The 26,584-nt window shown below is 42.5% G+C and overlaps 1 protein-coding gene across 1 annotated transcript; it reads left to right on the forward strand.

The window, feature by feature from the left end:
* On the forward strand, positions 1 to 26,110 carry Ppp2ca (protein phosphatase 2 catalytic subunit alpha). Its single transcript, XM_028857213.2, has 7 exons — positions 1 to 327; positions 14,749 to 14,958; positions 18,929 to 19,102; positions 19,611 to 19,700; positions 20,087 to 20,248; positions 21,668 to 21,786; positions 24,559 to 26,110. Exons 1-7 carry the CDS (start codon positions 226 to 228, stop codon positions 24,629 to 24,631), a joined length of 930 nt encoding a protein of 309 aa, XP_028713046.1. The 5' UTR covers positions 1 to 225; the 3' UTR covers positions 24,632 to 26,110.
* Positions 26,111 to 26,584: the final 474 nt, after the last annotated feature.

A 26,584-nucleotide genomic window follows, 5' to 3' on the forward strand; every position in this document is an offset into this window, starting at 1 on the left:
ATTACAGAAAGCCGAGTCCCGAGCTAGGGCGAGCGGAGGAGGAGGCACAGCGGCCGGCGGCCCAGCACTGCGGAGCGAGCCAGCGGGCCGGCGCCAGCGCCCAGCAGCCGCCAGGGGCCGCAGGAAGCACCCCGGGGGAGCGGCGGCGGCGTGTGCGTGTGGCCCGGGTGCGGGCGGCGGCGCGGGAGCAGCGCGGAGCGGCAGCGGGTTCGGGCGGGCGTCATCATGGACGAGAAGTTGTTCACCAAGGAGCTGGACCAGTGGATCGAGCAGCTGAACGAGTGCAAGCAGCTCTCCGAGTCCCAGGTCAAGAGCCTCTGCGAGAAGGTGAGCTATGCTAGGCCCCAGGTGCGGCCGCTGCCCGGGCCCTCCGCTCGGGAGGCCGCGGGGACGGTGCAACATGGCGGCACGGAGGCCGCCGGGCCCCTCGAACCTCGTCCACCGGCGCCCGGCGCTGCCCGCGGCGACTCGCGAGCGACCGGGCGCCCCCCGCCTCCCGTGCGCTGATTGGATGGCGCCGCCGCCGCCGCGGCCTAAGATGGCGCCGCGCGCCGGACTCCGGGCTTCCGAGCCTCCCGGCCCGACCCGACCCGACCCGGACCGGACGCTGGGGCGCAAGCAGGGCGGCCGGGATCCTGCGTGGTCCGGCCGGGGACTGGCTCTGTTTTGGGCCCAAGAACGGGACCCGGACCTGCAGCGATGTGGAGAAAAGGCATTGCGCTTGCACCCGGGCTTGCTTCTTGGAGCCGGCGCTGCGCACAGGGTCCCCCCACAAGGCGGACTTTTAGGCCAGACCCCCGCGCCTGTGGAAAGGTCACATCGCGTTCGTGTTGGCTTTCGTAAGCTGTCTTCCTCGGAGCCCCGTTTAAAATGCGTTTAACGATTCTTTAAAAAAAAGTCACTAACCCAATTTTTACGAAGGTCATAGTGGGTTTCAGGGGAGGAGTATAAAGTTTTCTTAGTTGGAAGAAATGGAGGATTTGGTGAGTCATACTACACGAAGAGCTTTGGGATTGGAAACCCAGTGTCATTTTAATTTATGATGTATATATGCTGACTCAAATTGGGTAGTGTGAAATCCTCCTCTGTGTATCGTACTTTGGCCTGGTGCCATTTATGTTTAGAATGAGCAACACAAACTGGAAGAGAGTCAATTTTTGTGTCCTTTCTTGGTTGAAAAAGTTTCTTGATTGTATTTTTGTGGCTACAAGTAGTGTTAGTAATCCCCCGAGTTGACCTCTTTCTGTATTTCAAACATGGTGCTGGGTCTACTCAGCAAAGTGGTAACTACGACTTGTATCTCAGGTTATCTCGTTCCATTGGTTTTCCCCAAGAATTGGGAGAACGGGTTAAGCTTTTGGTCGTGTTGAAGTGTTATTAATGCAATTTTCTAATATAGAATGATCGTCTCCACTCCATTTTGGATTCGCTTTTCACAGTTAATTTTAACAATTAATTTTGCCGGCCGGTAGTGGCCTACGCCTTTCGTCCCAGCACTCAGGAGGCAGAGCCAGGCGGATCTCTGTGAGTTAGAGGCCAGCCTGGTCTACAGAGTGAGAATCAGGACAGGCACCAAAACAGAGAAACCCTGTCTCGAAAAACAAAACAAAAAACCAGAACAAAACAAAAACAATTAATTTTAGTGTAAAATTAAGGATTATGTTAGTAATTTGTATTGGGAAGAATTTTCTGAGCACTGTATGCGCACTCCTTTGTGGTTTAGTGTAAAAAGGAGGTTTTTGTGTTTGATGAATATTTTCTGACGACACAGTTTTTCAGAAACTGCTGAGAACAATTGGAGTGTGGATTTATTTATCTCAACAAGGCTTCCTGACCTTCCAGGTATCACCTTGGCTGCCCTGGTACTGATTCTGTAGCCAGGGTACCTTTGAACTTGTGGTAGACCCAACATCTCATCTTCCCAAGTGCTGGGATTACATTTGTGTGCTACACCACACTCCACTTGAATCTCCAGTATTTTGATCTCACATCAAATGAGGTTGCTGTTTTTAAATTTTAAAAGTAAGTTTTGTTTGTTTTTTTGAGACAGGGTTTATTTGTGTAGCCCTACCTATCTGAACTTTAGACCAGGCTGGTCTTGAACTCATGGAGATCAGCCTGCCTCTGTCTCCCATTGTTGGGATTAAAGGCAGGCACCACCACTGCCTGGCTAGGAATAAGCTTTTTAAAAACTACTTACTATACTTTAAAAAAAAAAAAAAAAAAAAAACTTAATATATTGCCAGGCCTTAGTTTCTAGGTGCTGACTGTGAACATTTTGAGTCAGCTAGATGGCTGGTTATCTGTATGGAACGAGTAAGACCACTCATTGGGCTGTTAGACTAGACACCACTACTTTTTGTTTCCCAACTAAGTGACTGTAACTGGTTTTCAGATGACCATTTACTATAGAATAGTTAACCTGTGTTCTGAGGTCACCTCTAATCTGGTAGGATTGTGTCCTAAACTAGTACTTGTGTTTCTGAGTATCCAAGATGGCATGCAGTTATGAAGGGAATCAGAAGACAGTGAAGGATAAATTATACATATTCTCAGGAAATTTTAAAAAAAGATTTATTATGAATAGTGTTCTCCCTGCATGTATGCCTGCAGGCCAGAAGAGGGCACCAGATCTCATTACAGATGGTTGAGCCACCATGTGGTTGCTGGGAATTGAACTCTGGGCCTTTGGAAGAGTAGTCAGTGCTCCTTAACCTCTGAGCCATCTCTCCAGCCCTCTCAAGAAACATTTAATCTAGTTGGAAAGACTAGAATGGTACTGTCAACATGACATGTTCTAATCATTGGTTCTCAACCTTCTTAATGCTACCTACAACCCTTAAATGCAGTTCCTTATGTTGTAGTGACCCCCCCAACCATAAGATTATTTTTGTTGCTACTTCATAACTGTAAGTTTGCTGCTGTTATAAATCATAATGTAAATATCTGATATGCAGGATGTCTGATATGTGTATAATCCCTGTGGAAGAGTCATGACCCACAAGTTGAGAACCGCTGCTCTAGAGTCACCAGGAAAGGGAGTTTCGGGAATTGTCTAAATTAGGTTGACCTGTGAGCATGTTTTAAGAGTGCCTTCTTGGGCTGGAGAGATGGCTCAGAGGTTAAGAGCACTGACTGCTCTTCCAGAGGTCCTGAGTTCAATTCCCAGCAACCACATGGTGGCTCACAACCATCTGTAATGAGATCTGGTGCCCTCTTCTGGCCTGCAGTCATATATGCTGTATACATAATAAATAAATAAATCTAAAAGAAATGTTTAAAAAAAAAGAAAAAAGAAGAAAAATAATTAAAAAAAAAGAGTGCCTTCTTTTATGTTGAGATGGGAAGACACACCCACTGTAGGTGGCACCATTCCCTAGATGGGGGGGGGGCGCGGGCTCGAGAATTGTGTAAGCATAGAGGAGAATTGTGTAAGCATAGAGGAGGCCCTTTATGGTTGAGGTCCCCAATGACCTAGTTGACCCGTTAGGACCTACATGGTAGAAACAGCTTACTCTTCAAGATGTCCAAGTGTGAGCATGCATTCATTGCTCTGTTTCTGACTATGATGGGAGACCTTCCTCAGGCTCCTGCCACTGTGACTCCCCTGCTGTGATGGATGGGGAGTGGGACCCAACCAACCTCTCTCCAAGCCAGGCATGGTGGTGTGTCCCTGTAATCCCACCTCTTGGGAGAGTGTCTACAGAGCAAGTTCAAGGACAGCAAGGGCTACACAGAGAAACCCTGTCTCGAAACACCAAAAATAATAACAGCTGTTGTTGTTGTACAAATGTGAGTTCATGCAAGTTTGTGGAAAGAAGACCCAGAGCACTGTAATGATTTTAGCCTTTTCCCACTCTTAGCAAAGGGATTTTTATTATTCTCCAATTTACACCTTTAGCAAGTTAATTTCTGTATCCCAATACCTCTTATTTAAGCTCCCCAAAGGGACAATGCCAAATGCAGATTCTCAGTTAAGGAATGCCTGCGTTTTCCGGGTTGTTCCTCAATCAAGTTTGCATAGGCTTTGCACCTTTAGACAACTCTCAGACAAGATACACATAGAAGGTACCAGGAGACAGAAGGTAGCACTCACAAAAGACAGATTAAAGCCAGGTGCTAATGCTTCAGAATCAAACCAGCGGCAGCTCTGCAGGAACTCCCCAACAAATAATTCTTGAGCCTGGTGGTGGTGGCGGCGGCGGCGGCGGCGGCGGCACAGGCCTTTAATCCCAGTACCTCAGGAGGGATCGCTGGGAGTTTGAGGACAGCAAGGGCTGTTAATGCAGAGAAATCCTGTCTTGACAAACCAAAAAACAGCAACAAAAAAACTTGATTGGTGCATGCCTTTAATCCCAGCAGAGGCCAGCCAGAATTACTTGGGGGTGGGGGTTACCTTTAAAAAAAATTAAAATAAATGAAAATAATAGTTATTGAATTTATTTTAAAGTTTCCTTGAAATAGATTCTTTTGATGAATGTTTTTGCCTAACCTCCTTGGTTTTTAATTGTATTTCCACTTTTGTAACTATGTACACCTTTTAAACAGTATTAAGATGTTTTAGGCTGGGAGATGCAGGCCTTGGTATACCTTGTACAAGTCCTAGTAAGACAGAACAGATAATGTTTTGTTACCAATTCTGTCCTTAGGTAAAACTACATTTGTTTTTGGTGTGTTTACCTTCTAAATATTATTTGTTCACGTATTGTCTTTATTTTGAGACAGCTGTGTTTCTGTGCCTACGGCCAACCTCAGACTCACCATCTTCCTGCTTCAGTCTCCCAAGTGTTGGGATTGTAGACATATATTACAGATACATGTGCCACCATGTACAGCTTTTATGGAAAATGTGAAAATAATAAGCTAAATTTTCCATCAGTCTAATAGTGCTTGTTAAAGAACTACTGCCCATCAAAAATAACTACTGATGATCTCATTATAAGAAGGGATGATAGCATCAGAGTCCTCCCTTGTGTAAAGGTAGAAATAAACCCTAGTGCTCACTCTGATTGAACAGCTTGAAAACTGTTCTGGTACCTTGTCCACAGTAGCAGTGTTGCTTCAAAGCAGAAAGGATCCAAATGTGTATCATAACGGTGGTGAGCATGGTTATTGTGTTGCTGACTCATTAAAAAGAAAGATAGGCTTCAGGTTCCTACCCAAGCTAAGCTTACTGTGTGTACAAGTCCGTACTTTGCTGTGTTGGGGTGAGCATGTGCAGTTTCATCTTAGGCACAGTTCCATCAACAGATTGAAAAAAGTAAATATTATCAAACTTGCTGAGTGTGGTCATGCATGCCTGTAATCCTAGCACTCTGGAAGCCAATGCAGAAGGATGGCCAAGAGGCAGAGGCAGGTGGACTTCGTGAGTTTGAAGTTAGCCAAGACTATATATATATTTTTTTAGATAGATAGATAGATAGATAGATAGATAGATAGATAGATATAGTGAGACCCTGCCTCAAAAATAATAAGCCAGTAATAGCCCACACCTTTAGTCCCAGCACTTGGGAAACCAACAGGTGGATCTGTTGAGTTTGAGAATAGCCAGAGCTATGTTTTTCTGGTCCGTCGTCCGTCCATCACCCCCACCCCCACCCACAGGGTTTCTCTGTGTAGTTTTGGTGCCTGTCCTGGATCTCACTCTGTAGACCAGGCTGGCCTCAAACTCACAGATCTGCCTGTCTCTGTCTCAGCCTCAAGTGCTGAGATTAAAAGCATGCACCACCACCACCCAACTCAGAGCTATGTTTGAGAGATCATCCTGACTCAGAGTATCAGTTTGTTTTTGGACTAATACATATGACTTAAGCAGTGTCTTGGGTTGGATGCCAGTTTGGCTTTGTACTTTCAGGCCTTCCAAATACATAAAGAATAAATGTTCTTAGTTTTTTTCCCCAAAGGAATTCTTGATCTTGGCATGCAGTTATCCATTTCTTTGCAAACATTATAAAAGAAATAGTTGTTATAGTGTCATTTAGTTTAACATTTGCTACATGAGTATGGGAAAAGGAAACTGCTTCTTTCCTAATTTATTTGATACGCTGAACTTTTTAACCAATATTGCAGTCTTTTGTTTTTCTTTAAGATTTATATGTATGGGTGTTTTGCCTGTGTATATGTATGTGCAACCATGTGCATGCCTGGTGCTCCTGGAGGTCAGAATTATGTTGTAAGCCATTAAGTGGGTTCTGGGACTCAAACCCAGGTCCTTTGCAAGAGCAACAAGTGCTCTAAACTGCTGAGCCATCTCTAGCCCCCAAGATTAAAGTCTTAGATGAAGTAATATATTTCTGGGTTTAATTTAAAAGGCTGTTTGGCTGTCTCCATAGTACTAGTTAAAATATTAAGAACAAACAGGTGGGAGAGGCATGTTAGAATGTTTTCATTATACTTTGGTGTGGTCACTGTTGTAGTTACAAAGCCAAGGCTCAGAAAGGTAAAGAGGCTGGTGAGGGAGGCTGGAGAAAAGTTGTGTGGATCATGACTTCTAATCCCAGTTTTCCCATCTTGCTTCCAGGCCCTTGTTGACATGTTAATAATGAAGGTGTATGTAGATTGAGCCAGCCTGAATTGTGGGCTCAGTGATTCTGTGAACTGAGCATTGTGTTCCCTGTGCTGCAAAGCTCCATTCATCAGATAGTGTTGTCCCACCTCTCTTGGAGACAGAAATTATTCCATTTGCATTTGGCTAACTTCATTTGTCCCTCAAATAAGATGGGTAAAATGAAGCTGGGCAGTGGTGGCACACGCCTTTAATCCCAGGACTCGGAAGGCAGAGGCAGGCGGATCTCTGTGAGTTTGAGGCCAGCCTGGGCTACAGAGTGAGCTCCAGGAAAGGCACCAAAGCTACACAGAGAAACCTTGTCCCGAATGAATGAATAAGATTGGTAAGGTGAAAACTGTAGGCCATTTTTTGTCACATAATACAAATCTCATTTTGTAAAATGGCTTCTGTTGCAATTGGCACTCAAAATGATGTTCTTTTCATCTCCGAATCCTCCACACACACCTGTGAGAGTTTGTTCCATGTGCTAGCAGCGTAGGGTGTGTTGCAGCTTGGGTTATAACTGAATGAGAAACCATAGTTATGCTCACATTCGGATTCCTCTGTCCTCCCTGTCCCCTGCCAGGGGCCCAGAATTCTCTGTCTTCAAATACTGGCTATAAAGATGAATCTCAAGTAGTATCAGGAATGATGAGCCTGGAAACCAGACCTGGTAGTGCAGAGAGTCTCAGCTATTCAGAGGTTGAGGTAGGAGGATTTCATGTTCAAAAGCAACCACTTAGTCTTGAGAGCCTGTCTGAAAATAAATGAAGAGAAAGCTAGGGATGTAGTTCAGCCATCCAGTACCTGCCTGGCATGACAAAGCTCAGTCACAGAAAGAGGCTTTATTTGTTCCCATCCTGTAGGAATGAATGGGACAAATTCATTTCTGTGTTCAGTCTGTGGTAACCAACATTTTCCCTTTTTCATTGTAAGTTGTTGTCATAGTTAGCTATGAAGTGTCCTTTTTAGTGTGTAGAAAATAAACATGAATTTTGAGTTGAGTCTTCTAAGGGCACTAAAGGGACAGCACTTTGCTCCTACTGTGACTATTTCTTTTATTTCCATTTTTTATTCTTTAAAATATTTTTTTCATCTTTGGAAAAGCGCTCTCATTCCTGGGCTGTAACTGAGTTGGACTGGCTTTAGGAGGGGAAATAGTCTATTGGTGGCGTCAGTGTTTGAAATAGCTTGCTTTCTTTATAGGAGTAGGGTGGGGGGGGGCTCTCTAGCTGCCAGGTTGGGAATGAGAGGTGACTTGAACAGTCTGCGATTAACTGCTTCATTTCTTCACGGTACAGTGCTTTTACCTATTTATAAATTGGGGGGGGGGTTGTGTATTGGAACGGATGGACACAGAAAGGGCATGTTTCCGAGTCCTGGGTCATTTGTTACTGCATGACCGGCTGATTGGTTGCTCCTCCATTCCCTCTCCTCCTGTTTCAGTCAATTTTAGTATAGATGACGTTTAAGGTCCGTGTCGTGTGCCCCCCCCCCGTTACTGTTTATGTTACAGATGATAGTTCTAACCCTTGTGTTGGGGCAGAGTAGAAGGCTTCAGACTTGAGCTCTAGACTGCCCCGTTGTTCACCTGCGCGGCTGTGGAGTTGAGTCAGTCCACAGACTCTGCGGAGTTGGTTGTGCTGGTGAGGACTGTGCTTCTTTCTGCTGTCGATTCAGTTGGCCAGTCCTCATTAGGCCTTCACTGCTGAACTTTGTCTAGATGGCATATCTCTGCACAGATTTAGTTTAGCAAAGTTTTAGCAGGACAGTGGTGGTGCATGCCTTTGAGGACAGCCCGGTCTACAGAGCAAGTAACAGGACAGCCAAGGCTACACAGAGAAACCCTGCCTCGAAAAACTGAAAAATTAAAACCAACATAAAATGGTTGATGGTTAATGTCTCCTTCTAGAGAATGCTCAGGGCAGAATTTGTGAAACAGAATTATTTCTATAGTAAAACATCATTAATATCCAGTGACCTGCATCACATTTTCCTCAGTAAAGCCCTTAAGAGTCTACTTTTGATCTATTAGAGGAATTGCTTGGAACACCTTTTAATTTTTTATATTTATTTATTTATTGTATGGGAGTGTTAGAAGATGGTCTTACTGTACGGCCCAGCCTGTCCTACAATTCAGGATCTTGCTGCATTGACCTCCTGAGTGCTGGATTTACAGACTTGTTTCTCCCATACCCTCCCAGGAGTATATTATTGTTTTAAAGGAAAACACTGTAAATATCCACCTTTAAGAAAGTGCCTCTAGGAGCTGGAGAGATAATGGCTTAGCAGTTAAGAGCACCTAGAGGACCTAGGTTCAATTCCTGACATCCACATGGCAACTATAACTGTCTATAACTCCAATTCCAGACGTACATGAAGGCAAAAACATAAAATGCACATAAAAATTTTTTAATTGTAAAAAAAAACAAAAGCTTAAAAATGTATCTCTAATTCTAACACGGTAGACTTTAAGGGTCTTTAAGTTAGAGGCTCTCCCCACCTCAGGGCTATATAAATACTTAGTCTTAAGAAAAGGAGGCCTTAAGAAAAGGAGGCGGGGCATCTGAACTCTGTGAGGCTAAGTTATAGGCACTGTTAGGGAAGCCCTGTGTTTGAGTCAGGGGGTCCCTGTCTCCAAAAACAAAAGTCAAGGGGTGGAGCAGAAGCCTTGACTCAGAAGGAAAGAAGGTTTCTACTTTCATCATGATTTATTTAAATAGAACAAACAATGAGCATTAGATGCCTGAGCCAGTACTGGAAACAAGGGGTTTGTTTTGTTTTGGCACACTGAAGTATCGTGATTCTTGCTATGTGATTCAGTGGCTGGTTTTTTGTTTCTGAGACAGGTTTTTTTGTTTGTTTGTGTCTTGTTTTTTGAGGCGGTGTTTCTGTATGTGGTCCTGGCTGTCCTGGAATTCAGATCCACCTGCCTCTTCCTCCCAACTGCTAGGATTAAAGGCCTGTGACTATCGGCTTGGTTTGAAACCTTCTTAGTATATATATTGTCCAGGACTTGAACTTTCTGGAACAATGTCTCATGGGTTTAAGTAACCTAGTAGCCAAGGACAGCCTTTAACTCCCCATCCTCCTGCCTCTGCTTCCAAAATACCAGGCATTTGCAACAATTCTGCCATGGATGAGTTACAAAGTTTAATTCACATAAGCCTGCTTTCATTTCATCTTATTTGATGATTGGCATGGCCCATATTTAAGCGTGGTGACACACACCTTTTATCCCAGCACTAAGGAGGCAGAGGCAGGTGGATCTCTAAGTTCCAGGACAGCCTGGTGAAACCTTGTCTTGGAAAACCAAAAGAAAGAAGAAGGTCTAGTCTCTAGGTCACTTAGAGCAAGCAGGTTGACAGTGAAGTTGTGAGATACCTGAGTCCAAAGAATTGTTGGTAGTAAGATAATGACCCCCTTTCCAGAATTTCTACATTGTTTGGATTGCATTTTAACTTCCACATTTCCTGACCATAAGGTCTTGTTTAATAAATAGCCTGTTTCTAGTTTTAACCTTATTTTAGGACGTTTCTGTCAGATTTGATTGTTCCAATCTATGCTATAACTAATTCTTTTTTTAAAATAATTTATTTGTATTTTATGTATTTTGTACTTTTGATGTTTACCTACATATATGTCTGTGTAAGGGTGTCAAATCCCCTGGAACAGAGATTATAGACAGTTGTGAATTGCTATGTGGGTGCTGGGAGTTGAACCCAGGTCCTCTGGAAGAAGAGCCAGTGCTCTTAACCTCTGAGCCATCTCTTCAGCCCTATAACTAATTATTTTATTTGTTTTGTTTTTGTTTTTTTTCGAGACAGGGTTTCTCTGTGTAGTCCTGGAACTCTAGACCAGGCTGGTCTTAAACTCAGATCCATCTCCCTCTGCCTCCCAAGTACTGGGATTAAAGACATGTGTCACCACAGCCAGCAAAACTTTTAATTTTTTGTGTTTCATCAGCTGAGAAATTTGAAGGCTGGGTATGTAGTAAAACATCATTAATATCCAGTGTTTTTTGGATACAAGGAGACAAGGTCTCTATTATGTAGCTCTGGCATCTGACTCCCCTTCCCCAGTACTGGGATTAAAGTTCTGCACCACCACACCCAGCCTGGGGAAAATGTTTTGGTGAAAGCAAAAAGTGGATCAGCAAGATGGCTCAGAGGGAAAGATGTCAACTGTCAAGTCTGACTGCCTGAACTTGATTCCCCAGCCCCACATGATGGGAAGAGGAACCAGTTCCCACAAGTTGTTCTCTGGGTGCTGAATGCATTCACACCATGGCTCACAGGTGTGGCTTCCCTCTGCTTCACTAAATAAATGTAATAACTTTTTAAATATTTTCTTTTGCTTTGCCTACAAGAGTAAAAATACTAGCCTGAAATTGATTATTTTAAACACTTCAATGTTCTAAATTACTTTGAAAAGCTCTACCATATTAAAGAGTGGTGGTAATTCCCCTTTGAAAACATTGATGAAGGCCTGTGTCTCTGGAGGGTGCCATTAAAGGCCATAGAGGCTGGGCATGGTGGTGCTTGCTTTTAATCCCAGTGCTGGGCAAAGGCAGAAGGGTCTCTTGAGTTGGAGGCCAGCCTGGTATACAGACATAACAAGACCTTGACTTAAAAATAAATAACAAGGAGCTGGAGAGATGGCTCAGCAGTTAAGAGCACTGACTACTCCTCCAGAGGTCCTGAGTTCAATTCCCAGCAACCACTGGTGGCTCACAACCATCTCTAGTGGGATCTGATGCCCTCTCCTGGCATAAAGGGGTACATGCAGATGAGCACTCATACATTAAATGAATGAATGAATGAATAAATGAATATATAGCAGTAGAAATTAGAAGGGCATGTCGGCTCTCCAGGCCAGCCTTCTTACACGTCTCTCCTAGTTTTCCTAGTTGCACAATAGTCTTCAACACATACATCTGCAGTCTTTATTATCTAGGCATTTAAAATGATTTACTTTTCTGTAGTCATTATCTTAGTGTTGATAAACTTGAGACAAAAATAAAAAATACCATTTAAAAAAAAACCAGTTCTGCCGGGCGGTGGTGGCGCACGCCTTTAATCCCAGCACTTGGGAGGCAGAGGCAGGCGGATCTCTGTGAGTTTGAGGCCAGCCTGGACTACCAAGTGAGTTCCAGGAAAGGCGCAAAGCTACATAGAGAAACCCTGTCTCGAAAAACCAAAAAAAAACAAAAACAAAAAAACCAGTTCTTTGTAAGTTTGCATTTTTGTTGTTTGTATGTAACTGGGACTAAAGAGATGGCTCACCGATTAAGAGCACTTGGTACTCTTCCAAAGGGCCTGGTTTGGCTCCCAGCATTTATGTCTAGTGGCTCACAGCCACCTATACCTTCCAGTTCCAGGAGATTTGATGCCCTCTTCTGACTTCTCTGGATACCCATACTATATGGCATACAAACACATAATAATACACAAATAAAAAAACTTTTTTCAAAAAGCCTTATATTATGAAAACATTTTGCGCTCACGCATGCGCGCTCTCGCTCTCTCTCTCTCTCTCTCTCTCTCTCTCTCTCTCTCTCTCTCTCGCGTGTGTGTGTGTGTGTGTGTGTGTGTGTGTGTGTGTGTGTGTGTGTGTGTGTGTGTGTGTGTGTGTGTACTGGTCAGAGGACAGAATTCTCCTTCCACCATATGGGGTGCAGATATGGAACTCACCATCAGGTTTGGTAGCAAAGTGCCTTTCCTGCTGAGCCAGCCCTACAGCCCCTGTTAAAACATTTTTAATATTGCATCTGATACATAAAACTGTTTTTCCCATATTAAATCATTACTGTTTTGTGAAATTGGGTCAGTGGGGCAAAAAGAGAAAGCAGATTAGCCTTCATAGGTTTGCTTATTAACAAAAAATTTAAATGTATTGGTTTGGGTATGTAGGTGGAAGGCAGTACAACTTGTTGGAATTGGTTTTTCCTTCCATCGTGTGGAGTCCAGAGATGAAGTTCAGATAGTTGGTGTCAGTGGCAAGCACCTTTATCTACTGAGCCATCTTGCTGGCCTAATGGTCCCAGATTTAGAAGTTAGAAATTTTCACTTCATACTTTTCATTTTCATGTTGATAGTGCCAGTATTGAAATATGCAATTTACTGGACAATATAAGTTCATGTGTAGTATCTGCTCCTGGGAATAATGGAATGTATTACTGGGTGTAGAGAAGCAAATCCTAGGAGACACATTGCTGTGTTCTCATGTGTCCACCTCCTTTGACTGTAGTTATGAACCAGGTCTGTGTCTTTGCATTAAGAACCAAGAGAAGGGGTTGGGGATTTAGCTCAGTGGTAGAGCACTTGCCTAGCAAGCTCAAGGCCCTGGGTTCGATCCACAGCTCCAAAAAAAAAAAAAAAAAAAAAAAAAAAGCAAAGAACGAAGAGAGGCATTGTTAGAAAAGTAGGTGCTGGAGACTGTGGTTTTAAAATGCGGATCATTTCACCTAAGAAATGCAGGGCTATGGTTTATGGGGATGTTTACTTTTATGTGTGTAGGTTTGTTTGGTCGGTTTTGTTTTTGTTTATTTTTTTAATATAAGAGTATATCCTGCCTGGCTTAGACCTTTAATCCCAGTATTTCTGGGCAGTATCTACTGAAAATATTCTAAACTTGGTGGGTGTCTGGAAAAAGTCTTTGGAGAGTAGCAAATGGTGATTTTTTTTTTTTAACGTGGTTTTACTTGTTAGGACAGCATTGGTAGGTGTGGGGAGGGACTTTAAATGTTACTGACTTGGATTCTATTTTCACAGATTAAGACTTTGGGGAAGAAAAAGAGAGCTGTGTTTCAGATGTGTGGCCTTAAACTGTGGTGATGTCGGTTGTCACCTGCTGGCTCATTAGCAGCATTGTTCTCTATTTGTGGGGTGGGGTCGGGGGGGAGTGTGTTCTTTTGAGAGAGGATAGGTATATGTAATTGTCCAGGCTGGCCTTGAACTTGTGGTAAGCTTTGGCCCTGAGGGCTGGGATTGCAGGGTAGCAAAATTTCAGTGTGGGTAATTGGTGGTGTATGATTTGAAGTGGTCTCCCTTTCCTTTGTGATACTTAGGGTAGTCTGTTTTGTTCAGTCGGTCTGTTCTTTTTTCCCCTCCTCCTTTGCCATGGAAATGGCCTGTTTTGTACACCAGTCTCTCTGGTGGTTAGCACAGGGCAGAGTCATTCAGGTGGTTTGGGAGATCATTTTCCAGTATACATTTTTAGTATATGTAGAGGTCTGGCTGAATGATGGTTTCTAAAAGCAGCCCAGAAAGCATGTATGCTATATTAAATACTATATTAAATATAAAACAAGAACTTTATATTGTTATGAATAACTAGAACAAAATAAGAGAGAAGTTTAAATGTCTTAACCTCCAAAAAGTCAAGACCAAGAAACTTCAAAGCCTGAGAAGGCAACATTAAGCACTCTTTTTCTTTCAAATTTATTTATTTGCCTACATGTATGTCTGTACCACTTCCATACAGTGTCCTCAGAGGCCAGAAGAGGTGTTGGATTACCTGGAACTGGAGTTGCAAATGGGCGTGAGCTACCTTGTAGGTGCTGGGAATTGAACCTGAGTCCTCTGTAAGAACAGCCAATGCTGTTACAACTGAATCATCTCTCCAGCCCACGTCCTGATTTTCATTGATTTTGTGTGGGTGTCACTGATGTCTTCAGTATTCTAGTGGGGTGGAAATATGACCACTTTTACAAACTAGAGTAGTGATTGAATGTCATCTTGGTACATGCTCTCTAGACATCCCCCATAAAGTAGCCAATAGACTGTAACCATATCTTGTCTTATAAATATAGCCAGTGGGCTAGTAAGGTAACTAAGTCTCTTGCCAGTAAACCCGAGGACCTGGATTTGATCACTAGAACACACATGGGTGGAATGAGAACTTGCACACAAAATACATAAAATGTAAGATTTCGGGGGGGGGGGGCCCGCCGGTGTCTCAAGATAGGGTTTCTTTCTGTTTAACAGTCCGGACTGGGATAAAAGTCGTGACCACCACCAACCGGCACAAAATGTAAATTTTAAAATTAAAAATGTTAATGTTTATTTTGGGTTGAAAATGTCTGTGGTTTCATATTTTACCAGGTCTGCCTTTTGCATTAATATGATCAAAAAGCATCTTTTTTGCCACCATTTAATGCTGAATGTATTGCTTTTTTTTTTTTTTTTCCTCATCTGTAGGCTAAAGAAATCCTGACGAAAGAATCCAACGTGCAAGAGGTTCGATGTCCAGTCACTGTGTGTGGAGATGTGCATGGGCAATTTCATGACCTCATGGAACTCTTTAGAATTGGTGGTAAATCACCAGATACAAATTACTTGTTTATGGGAGACTATGTGGACAGAGGATATTACTCAGTTGAAACAGTTACACTGCTTGTAGCTCTTAAGGTAATTTTACTTTTTTGTTTGGGCCTTTTGAACTGGGTGAGAGCCCTCTGGAATGTTCTTTTCCTGTGATGATTTGTTATCTTCATCTGAATGTTAAATTTTAGAAAAAACTTCCACATTTAGGAATGCAAATAATCATGCAAATGTCAAAGTTAATCATCATGTCTGGCATTTGGAGCCAGAAGATGGTTTAGAACATAGTGCCATGGGATACCTCAGGTTTGGTGTGTTTGTTTGAGACAGGATCTCAGTACACAGCTCTGTATACCTCAAACCCGAAGAGTTCATAGTCTGCCTCTGTCTTCCAAGTGCTGTGATTGGCAAACTGATCAAGTAGAAGTTTTAGTTCAGTACATTGGCTGTGGAAATAATATAACTGCATTAGGTACTAGGAGCGTTTGAACATCTGTGTTGGATTATTTACATCATTTGACAGTCTTATGAAAATTTCACGGAGATCAGATTATAAAGTGAAGATTTTGTTTTTAATATTAGAAAAAGAGTTTGATCTAAATGTACAAGAGTGAGCAAATATCTAAACAATAGTTATTTCCCTGGAGTAATAACAATTAAACATGTGAACTGAAGTCTGTAATCCCGACTCTGGTGAGGCCAGCCTGGCTTAAACCCTAAGACCTTTTCTTTTACAAAAATCATAAAAGAAGGAAATTTTAGACTCCTGACTTGTCATTTGTAGCTCTGAATGTAGAGATGGAGAGTCACCACTGAAACACGGTGGTGGCATTGGTGTCAGAGTGGAGCGCTGCGTCTGCCTTAGGAAGCTGTCTGACTCTGGAGGGGACCTGACTGCTCTTCCTGGGCAACAGACTCACTTGTTATTACAGAATATTCGGAACAAGAAGTTGCCTGTCACCGATTTCTCTAACACTAGAGAAGTGGGGAGAGTGTCGGCCAGAGCTGACTGATGATGAGCATCTGCACTGCCTAGCATACTAAGTGGAGGGTTTAGGGGAGATGGTGGGCACTTGGTGCAGTGACTCTGGATACTCTACAAGAAGCTGGTAGCCCAGGTTCCCGTGGAAGGAGGAGTGGGCTGCCTGTAAGAATTCATGTGCCAGTGGGCCTGCTTGGCACTGCTCTGATCCCAGTACTCCAGAGGCAGGGGCAAACTGATCTCTTGAGTTCGAGGGTAGCCTCATCTAACACAAAGCTCCCACCAGCCAAGGCTCCATAGTGAGACCCTGTCTCAAAACAGCAACAAAAAAAATTATGTACCAAGGCTAAACTGCATTGTGTCCACCTAAATGTCATAGGCCCAAATCCTAATTTCCTGTACCACAGAGTGTGGCTGTGCTTGCTGCTAGCACTTTACATGGATACTTAAATAAAATGAAGTCATGTGCGTGGGTCTTGTTCTAGTATGAGTAGTTCCTCTATAAAAGAGATTAGGGGGCTAGGGAAGTTGGAAGACCTGAGTTCAATCCCCAGAACCCATTTTTTAACATGCCAAGCATGGAGGCATGCACCTATAGTCTTAGCCCTGAGGAAGTAGAGACGAGAGAGTCTCTGAGGTCACTGGCCAGCTAGCCTAGCCTAGTGAGCTCTAGGTCAATGAGATGCTGTCTCCAAGGAGGTAGATGGCCATTTCTGAGGATGACACCCAAGGTTGTCCTCTGGCCTCCAGGTACACATGAACATAGGGAAGAAGATGAGAGACCGCATGGATAAAACAGCTGTCTGTAAATCAAGAGAAGCCTTTAGAAGACCCAGCTCTGCTGACACCTTGAGGAAAGGAAAGGCACCTCCGTAGTGTGTGGACCCACTCGGAAACTCATGGCGGCCCTTAGCAAATGAACACTACGGGGGAAGTGGCCCTTTCTCAAATGGTGTCTGAACAAATGCATCAGATTGTTGGTCTAAATTAATAGCAAAGGCTGTAAATTCAAGAAGAAAAAATATCTGCACACTTGATTAGGCTCAGATTTCTCAGCTGTGTTCATAGAACGATAATCCGGGGCTGGGGATGCAGCCAAGTTTCTAGAGTGCTTGGTTAGCATGCAGGAAGCCCTGCACTGGACCCCCAGCACATAAGTGTATGACAAAATATGCATGTAATTCTAGCATTCAGGAATGGAGACAGGAGAAGCGGTTCAAAGATACTGCAAAGAAGAAGACATTTGGTTAAATTGTTATTTTCTTGGTACTTCTGGTTGAATTCAGCCTCTTATGTGCTAGCCCAGGTTCACCACAGTTACTTCTTGTTTTGTGTAACTGTGGGGGTGGGGGTACATACATGCATGCCATCAAGCATGTATAGAAGTCAGTTCTCCTTCCGCCCTAGGGCTCCTAGAGAGCAAACTGGTAGCTAACAGATGAAATGTAGCCATAGCTTGTCTTGTGACATAGGCTGTCTTGAGCCAGTGAGGTGGCTGAATAAAGGCAGTTGCCACTAAACCTGATGTCCTGAATTTGATCCCTGGGACCCACGTGGGCAGAATGAGATGACACACACACATGCACTTAACATAACTTTTCAAATTAGGCTCTATGGCAGACACTTTACCCTCAGCCATCTCACTAGCCTGCACATACCTTCTTTTAAAGCCTCTTAGTAATAAGATAGGGCTTTTGTTGTTTGGAGGGGCTTGTTTTGGTGTTTTGTTTTGCTTTTTATTCTACAGGGTATCTAGCCAAGGCTGCCTTCAGTTGGTTGCAGTCTTCTTAGTGTTGGGATTATAAGCATATGAAGCCATGTCAAGATAGATTTTTTTTTTTTAATTTTCATCCATTTATTTATTTTTGATGTTGTTTTGGTTTTTTGAGGCAGGGTTTCTCTGTGTAACAGCTCTGGCTCTTCTGGAACTTGCTTTATAGACCAGGCTGGCCTTGAACTCACAGAGCTTTGCCCTGCCTCTGCCTCCTGAATGCTGGGATTACAGATGTGTGCCAACACCACTCAGCTAAGACAGATTGCTTGAGACAGGATCATACTGCAACTTGAACAAGCCTCAAACTCTTCATCCTTCTGCATGGACCACTATGCCTAACCTTAGATAGATTAAATAGTTATTTCATCCTAGAAGATAGATGGTTAGTAAGAATGTGGTTAGTTAACATCGTTAGTCATTAGGAAATTAAAGTCACAGATACCAACTACTTCATGTCTTTTACTAATACAGTGGCTATAGTCAATACCATAGATGAATATGCCAGGAAATTAGACTCCTCATCCATTCCTGTCAAGAATGGGAAACGGTCTGACCAGTAACTAATGGAGCAAATATGGAAGCCATGGTGTGTGGCCATCCTGGGAGCTGGTGTACAACTGTGAAAGGTGTGCACCCTCATCTACGCTCCAGCATGGTGACTTCATGATAGTGCTCCAAGGAATCTGCAGCACGAGAGGCTATGTTGTGTAATTTTTCACTAATATGAAATGTCTAGAAAAGCCATTCTCAAGAGAGGAAAGTAAATCAGTGGCTGTCAGGAGCTGGGATAGTGGGAGTAGCGAGAGGGATTGCAGATAAGTGTGAGGGATCTTTGTAAGTAATCCAAGGTGCTAAAGGAGGAGGATTGTCACTTAACTATAAATTTAGGAAAAGTGATAGAAAAAAATGTATGGTTTTATTTTACACAAGATGGTACAGGGAGTTAGATTTTAATTGAGGTGATATTGATAAACATTTTATTTTTAAGATGTTTATAATTGCCAAATGTTGTAGTGCACACTTCTGATACCCGAATTTGGGAGGTAAAGGCAGGTGGATCTCTGAGCTCTAGGCTAGCCTGGTCTACAGAGCGAGTTCCAGGACAGCCAGAGCTACACAGAAACCCTGTCTCGAGAAAACAAAAAAATTTATAATCTATGATTTCAGTTCATTGAAGTGTAGAAATGTGTGTTTGTTTTTTTCCTTCAAAGTTGGAACTCTGGCTTTCCCTATGGAAAGTTTCATGAAGTGTTGGTTGTTTTTTGGAAAGAACTAGCTGTCTGTTGTTCGTTTTGCTTTAGGTTCGTTACCGTGAGCGTATCACCATACTCCGAGGGAATCATGAGAGCAGACAGATCACACAAGTTTATGGTTTCTACGATGAGTGTTTAAGAAAATACGGAAATGCAAACGTTTGGAAATACTTCACAGACCTTTTTGACTATCTTCCTCTCACTGCCTTGGTGGATGGGCAGGTGTGTGCACCTTAAAACTCACCAGTGGTTTTCCTTTTTCCAATAATTTGCTTTGTTAGTATTTAGGAGCCGCTGGCTTTCCACCCTTACAGCTCACATCCTTTTGGGATACTTTTTGGTAAATGTTGCTAGGTGTTTTTAAGTTTTTTTCTATATTTCAGGTGCTTAAACTGTACAGAATGGGATCATGGAAAATGTAACTCATTCAGCTTTGGGGTTGTTTATAGAGTAGTCTGAGAGAGATAAGGGGCTGTTTGCTTGTCTTGGTAGATGTGTACACACTAACGTGGAAGAAGATTGTGAGTATGAAGGTGACTGCCAGTCTCTTGTGGGGCTGTGGGTAAGGTTAGGGAAGCACTTTCTTGGGGCCTCAGGGAAGAAGAGTGGGTACTCAGTGGTTGGGAGTAGGCCAGAACAGTGGCCAAATGGTGGGGACTCCTGCCTAAAGTGTCCCCCAAATACTTTAATTCTCTTAGATGTAGTTACCATTTGTAATCCATCTCTTTAGATCTTCTGTCTACATGGTGGTCTGTCGCCATCCATAGACACACTGGATCACATCCGAGCACTTGACCGCCTCCAAGAAGTTCCTCACGAGGTAGGACTTCTCTCTGATAAATCCCCCCGACACTCTTCAGGAAAAAGGAAACTTGTTTAGCTGTGCCTTAATTCATTATATGTTCACTCACATTTTCGAAATGAAATGACATATGAGCCCTCTTACTATTGCTCAGAAGTTTCGAAGCCTTCTGGTCGTCCCCATTAGCCCATACTGTCTGATAGTGAAGCTTGACTACACAGGCAGGTAGGATAAGTTACTGATGGAATGCTCCTGTTGATCTGCACTGTGCCTTGTTAGTTAGAATCGCTTCTCATTTCGGAGTGACCTTAACTTCAGTTCAGCAGGTACTGCCCAAAAAGTGATTTTTGTAGAGTTCTGCTTCTGGTGAATTATTAAATCAAGAACTTTTACCTGCATTTTAGGGTCCAATGTGTGACTTGCTGTGGTCAGATCCAGATGACCGTGGTGGCTGGGGGATATCTCCTCGAGGAGCTGGTTATACCTTTGGCCAAGATATTTCTGAGACATTTAATCATGCCAATGGCCTCACGTTGGTGTCCAGAGCTCACCAGCTGGTGATGGAGGTATGTATGTTCTTTTCTTTGAGCCTGCCAAACTAACTTTCTAGTCATAACTGAAGGAAAGGAGTTTGGCATGTGAGACATTCCTTTACTCCTGAGTCTGCCCCCCTCCCCGAGTTTAATCCTTCTCAGTAGCTGTGCATCAAATGGAAGTCAAGTTCGTGGTGGCAGTGATGCGTATATGTTTAATGTGTCTTCAGATTCTTAATGACTGGGAGGGACTGGGATTTAATGGTGGAAGGGTTAAGATGTGGAGATAGAGAAGGGTATAATAGAATGCAGTTGTTTGTTTACACATGTTTAGGAAAGTGAGGGAACATCATAGCATTTATGTAGTCCTTTGGATACCTGTACTGTAGGTGATATGAAAGAAGTCTCCTCTGGTGGATTCTTACCTTGAAACAAGGGCTACCACAATTTTTTCTGTAAGGTGTTGTCAGAACTGACCTTCGGCCTAGTATGGCAGCACACTCTTGCAACCCTATTAGGCTGAAGCAGGATTGCCTTTTGATCCAAACCAGCCTGGGATACACAGTGACACCCTGTCTCAGAAAAAAAGGTCATTTTAAAATCATGTCTAGGGCTGGAGAGATGGCTCAGTGGTTAAGAGTACTGACTGCTCTTCCGGAGGTCCTGAGTTCAATTCCCAGCACCCACATGGTGGCTCACAACCACCCGTAATGAGATCTGGTGCCCTCTTCTGGCCTGCAAGGACACATGCATGCAGAACACTGTATACATAATAAATAAATAAATCTTTGGAAAAAAAAATCATGTCTAAGGTCATATAAGTGAAAGACAGATCTATAGAAGCCTACTATATGAGAAGCAGTTTATTAATTGGGAATGGATAATATTTAAGTTGGATTTGTTTGTTTGTTTGTTTAATTAATTTATTTGGTTTCTTGAAATAATAGTCTCTCTACTACAAATCTCTGGCTGCCCTGGAACTCTCGATGTAGATAAGACTGGCACAGAGATCCACCTGCCTCTGCCTCTGCCTCTGCCTCTGCCTCTGCCTCCTGGGATTAAAAGTGGTGGCACACGCCTTTAATCCCAGCACTTGGAGGCAGAGGCAGGAGGATCTCTGTGATCTGTGAATTCAAGGCCAGCCTGGGCTTAAGACTGAGTTCCAGAACAGGCTCCAAAGCTACACAGAGAAACCCTGTCTCAAAAAACAAAAAAAAAAAAAGTGTATGCCACCATATTTGGCTTGTTTTTAAATGCCCCCCAAAAAAAGAAAGAAAGAAAAACCAAATATTTTCATTTTAGCAATGATGAATATATTCATGTACATTTTATAGGTTGTATGAAATATAAAAAATTGACCTTCTTGGAGAGAAACTGTCATTTTTCTGTCTTAGAGTCATATTTACCTGTGTAGGTAGGCAAGTAACTTTTTTTTTCCTGCTTCTTTTACAGGGATATAACTGGTGCCATGACCGGAATGTAGTAACAATTTTCAGTGCTCCAAACTATTGCTATCGCTGTGGTAACCAAGCTGCAATCATGGAACTTGATGACACTCTTAAGTATTCTTTGTAAGTATCTACCCTGAGCTAAAGCTGCATGTTCTCCAGCTCTTGGTAAACCAGATTACCGGTTGACTTTAAGTTTTCAAGGGAATGGACCTACATGTAACAGGAATAATAACAGCTTCTCTTATTTGGAGCCCAGAGTGAATTACTAGGTCTTCAATTTCTTGTTATTATTTAGAACAGGGTGTGGTTGTATAGTTCTGATTGTACTGAGGGGCCCCGTTATATAAAAATGTAGCCTCTAGAACTGAAGTTGATTGTTCTTGAAGTACAGTTACATCACAGGTTCACAGCTCTAATCACTCAGAGAGCTGTGTTTTATTTAAGTTGTGTAAGTGAGCTTTCTATTCATCTTCCCCTTCACTGTTTGATTTACGGCAGACATTTTTCTATAGGCTAATCCATAATCTAAAAAGCTTTTAGCCTCCCCTCCTGAAAGTATGGCCAGCATTTTCATCATCTTTCATCAGCTTGATACAGTACAAATTCTTACCTTAATAATAAAATATTTCACTAAAGCTTGCCCAGTGATTGGGCAAAACCAAAACTTGTAAGCCATAGTCATCCTAGGATCCCCCCTGCTAGGTAGCCTCCCTGGATCTGTGGGTTGTAGTCTGGTTGTCCTTTGCTTTATATCTAGTATCCACTTATAAGTGAGTACATACCTTGATTGTCCTTCTGAGTCTGGCTTACCTCACTCAGGATGATATTTTCTAGTTCTATCAATTTGCCTGCAAAATTTCATGGTGTCATTGTTTTTCTCCACTGAGTAGTACTCCATTGTGTATATGTACCACATTTTCTTAATCCATTCTTCAGTTGATGGGCATCTAGGTTGTTTCCAGGTTCTGGCTATTACGAATAATGCTGCTATGAACATAGTTGAGCATGTATCTTTGTGGTATGATTGAGCATTCCTGGGGTATATGCTCAAGAGTGGTATGGCTGGGTCTTGAGGTAGATCGATTCCCAATTTTCTGAGAAACCACCATACTGACTTCCACAGTGGTTGTACACGTTTGCACTCCCACCAACAGTGGAGGAATGTTCCCCTTGCTCTGCATCCTCTCCAACATAGGCTGTCATTAGTGTTTTTTGATCATAGCCATTCTGACAGGTGTAAGGTAGTATCTCGGAGTTGTTTTGATTTGCATTTCTCTGATGACTAATAATGTTGAGCATTTCCTTAAATGCCTTTCAGCCATTTGAGATTCTTCTTTTGAGAATTCTGTTTAGCTCTATAGCCCATTTTTTAATTGGATTGTTTAATATTTTGATGTCTAGTTTCTTGAGTTCTTTATATACTTTGAGATCAGTCCTCTGTCAGATGTGGGATTGGTGAAGATCTTTTCCCATTCTGTTGGCTGTCTTTTTGTCTTACTAACCATATCTTTTGCCCTACAAAAGCTTCTCACTTTCAAGAGGTCCCATTTATTAATTGTTGTGCTCAGTTTCTGTGCTACTGGTGTTATATTTAGGAAGTAGTCTCCGTTCAAGACTACTTCCTACTTTCTCTTCTATCAAGTTCAGTGTAACTGGATTTATGTTGTGGTCTTTGATCCATTTGGACTTGAGTTTGTGCATGGTGACAGATATGGATCTATTTGTAATCTTTTACATGTTGACATCCAGTTGTGCCAGCACCATTTATTGAAGATACTTTCTTTTTCCCATTGTATAGTTTTGGCTTCTTTGTCAAAAATCAGGTGTTCTTGTGTGTGTGGATTAATGTCAGGATCTTCAATTCGATTCCATTGGTCTGTATGTCAGTTTTTTTGCCATATGAAGTTGAGTATTGTTCTTTCCAAGTCTGTGAAGAACACAGCTCTAATCTTAGTACTCATGAGACTGAGGCATGAGAATTGAGAGGTTAGGGACATCCTTGACTACTTTTTCTGTTACTGTGATAAAATACACTGACCAAAAGCAACATGAGATTAAGGGGAACAGTTGTTTAGCCTATGGTTCCAAGTTATAGTCTGTCATTGAGGGGAAGTTGAATCAAGAACTTAACACAGCTACTCAAATAATATCCACAGGCAAGATCAGAGCTGGGTGTAGTGACACATGCTTTTAATTCCACCAGAGGTGGGAGGATCTCTGAATTTGAGGCCAACCTGGTCTATATAGAGTCCAGGGCAGCCAGGGCTATATCCAGAAACCCTGACTCAAACAAAACAAAAAAGCAGAGATAAATGTGTGGGTCCTTGCCTATGCTCAATCAGCTTTCTTGATTCTTAAACAGTTCGGGGCCCTCTGTCTAGGGAATGGTATTGGCCACAATGGGCTTGGTGTGCCTACATCAGTTCTGAAGACAGTCTTCCACAGGCCGGCCTGATTTAGACAAGTCCTCAATTAAAACTGTCCCCAGATGATGACTTTCTTGTACCAGGTTGACAGTTAAAACATGATCAGCACCCTAACCCTAAAAATAAACCAACAACTTGAAATGCTGTGTAGCTTTGGCTAGCCAGAACTCAATTCACTGACCTCTGCCTCCCAAGTGCTGGAATTAAAGGTGGCTTCATTTTTGAATTTATAGCCCAAGCTGGTCTAGAAGTGTGATCCTCGTGCCTCAGCTTCCCAAGTGCTGATGTTACAGCTGTGCCCCAGTATACCTGGCTCTAAAGTTGGGTTCCAGTCTGTTAAAATATGCTGAAATTGGATAGGAAATAAACCATAACATTTGAAATGTTATGAATGAAGGTCTTAATTTTGGTAAATACATGAGTGTATTCTTAGAATAGAAACCGTGAATCTTATTTTGTTTTTCAGCTTGCAGTTTGATCCAGCGCCTCGTAGAGGCGAGCCACATGTCACTCGTCGTACCCCAGACTACTTCCTGTAATGGAAATTTAAACTTGTACAGTATTGCCATGAACCGTATATTGACCTAATGGAAATGGGAAGAGCAACAGTAACTCCAAAGTGTCAGAAAATAGTTAACATTCAAAAAACTTGTTTTCACACGGACCAAAAAGATGTGCCATATAAAAATACAAAGCCTCTTGTCATCAACAGCCGTGACCACTTTAGAATGAACCAGTTCATTGCATGCTGACGCGACATTGTTGGTCAAGAATCCAGTTTCTGGCATAGCGCTATTTGTAGTTACTTTTGCTTTCTTGAGAGACTGCAGAAATAGGATGTAAACATTAACACCCGTGAGTCCAGTTGACTTCCACTTAGCTGTAGCTTACTCAGCATGACTGTAGATGAGGATAGCAAACAATCATTGGAGCTTAATGAACATTTTTAAATAAGTACCGAGGCCTCCCCTCTTGTTTTGTTTCTTTTCAGGGATACCATTTAATTTAATTGTATGATTTGTCTGCACTCAGTTTATCCCCTTCTCCAATCTCAGCCCCACGTTGTTCTTTGTTACTGTCAGAAAACCTGGTGAGTTGTTTGAACGGAACTGTTTCCTCCTGTAAGATGATGTTACTGCCCAGGTCACCGCAGTGTTTTCATAATAAACTTGAGAACTGAGAAAGTCAGGTTTGAATTGTATCAGTGGGCACGACTGGTGCTGTTCATTAAACAAGAGAAATCAATTGATCCATTGTGGAATTTGTAGAATTCCAGGTAAAGAAAAATAAAGATCAAGGCCACTGTGTAACCTCTCTGGCAACTCGTTGGCGTTCTTCAGAAGAACTTGGGGACTTGTCTGTCTGACATTGCAGTTTGTCTTGTTGCTGGCCTGCGCTTTTGAAAGGAGGCTGCTGCTTCAGTAGGATGATCGTTAAACCCTAGAACTGGAGAGTTTGTTCTTAGGATTTTACTTCAAATGGCATGTTTTCAGATAGAACTTAACAAACTAATGATGTGTCTACTTAGTGTAGTTTCTGATTATAAATATATTGCTATGTATATTTCATGACTCTTTAAAATGATTGACAGAATGGTAAGTTCTTAACAAACATTTGTACATTTCTTGTCAAGTCATGTGATATTAGAGTTAAATTTGTTTCAGATAAGCTGTTAGAACCTGAGCCTGTGTTAAGTTCCTTAAGTGGTAAATCAGTGAAGCCAAGTAGAAACCGATGTTTGGGTTCGTGTCTTGTCCCAGAACCGAGAGTGGTACCCGAGTGCCATGCTCAGCGAGTGATGAGTTTTCCCTTCTCTTCTTTGACTTGGCTTAAAATGAAGACACTTCTTCTGTGGGGACTGAAGATTTGCTGTTTTAAGTTTCCTGGGCAAACATCAGGATGCTTAATCATTACTGTGTGAGTGTAGTAAATAAATGTTTCCTTGTTTTGTACTGTGTTGAATTTGGAACTAACAGTGAAGTTACAACATTGCCCTGTATAAAAACAAACTGGTTTGAGTTCATTGTCCAAATCAAAAGGTTTTTCTAGGTATTTTCTTTTCTTCTTGGCCAAACAAATAGTGTCTATGTACAGCACTTTCTCTTAAAAAAGAATGTGGGGAGGGCAGGGGCCCAGGGTCTTACTGTGTGGTCATAAGTGACTTGGAACTTGTATCGGCCAAGCTGTCCTGGAACTCATGGGTGATCCTGCCTCCACATGCCGCCATGCCCAACTTAATGTACAACAGCATTTCTGATCCAACACTCAAGTCATCTGGACACCCATCAGCTGCTTTGAGGATCCTGATAATAAATAACAGAGTGGGCTCTAATGGAGTCAGTGTCCTGTAGTTGACATGGGTTGTCTACATACAGAGTCTCAGAATGGGGCTTATGGCAAAGATTGGTTGATTTTCAAATCATTCCCGAGTTGGAGCAAATTCCTAGGCTTTCCCATCTAAACTTGAAGATGTTAATAATACTCTAACCTGA

This window comes from Peromyscus leucopus, chromosome 8b (assembly GCF_004664715.2).
Source record: "Peromyscus leucopus breed LL Stock chromosome 8b, UCI_PerLeu_2.1, whole genome shotgun sequence".
Taxonomy (NCBI): Eukaryota; Metazoa; Chordata; class Mammalia; order Rodentia; family Cricetidae; genus Peromyscus; species Peromyscus leucopus.

Bases quoted from the DNA above. Each gene is read 5' to 3' on its own strand.
- Ppp2ca (XM_028857213.2), top strand. From the start codon at position 226: ATGGACGAGAAGTTGTTCACCAAGGAGCTGGACCAGTGGATCGAGCAG. The intron at 328-14,748 runs GTGAGCTATGCT...CCTCATCTGTAG, and splicing joins TCAAGAGCCTCTGCGAGAAG to GCTAAAGAAATCCTGACGAA. The intron at 20,249-21,667 runs GTATGTATGTTC...CTTCTTTTACAG, and splicing joins CTCACCAGCTGGTGATGGAG to GGATATAACTGGTGCCATGA.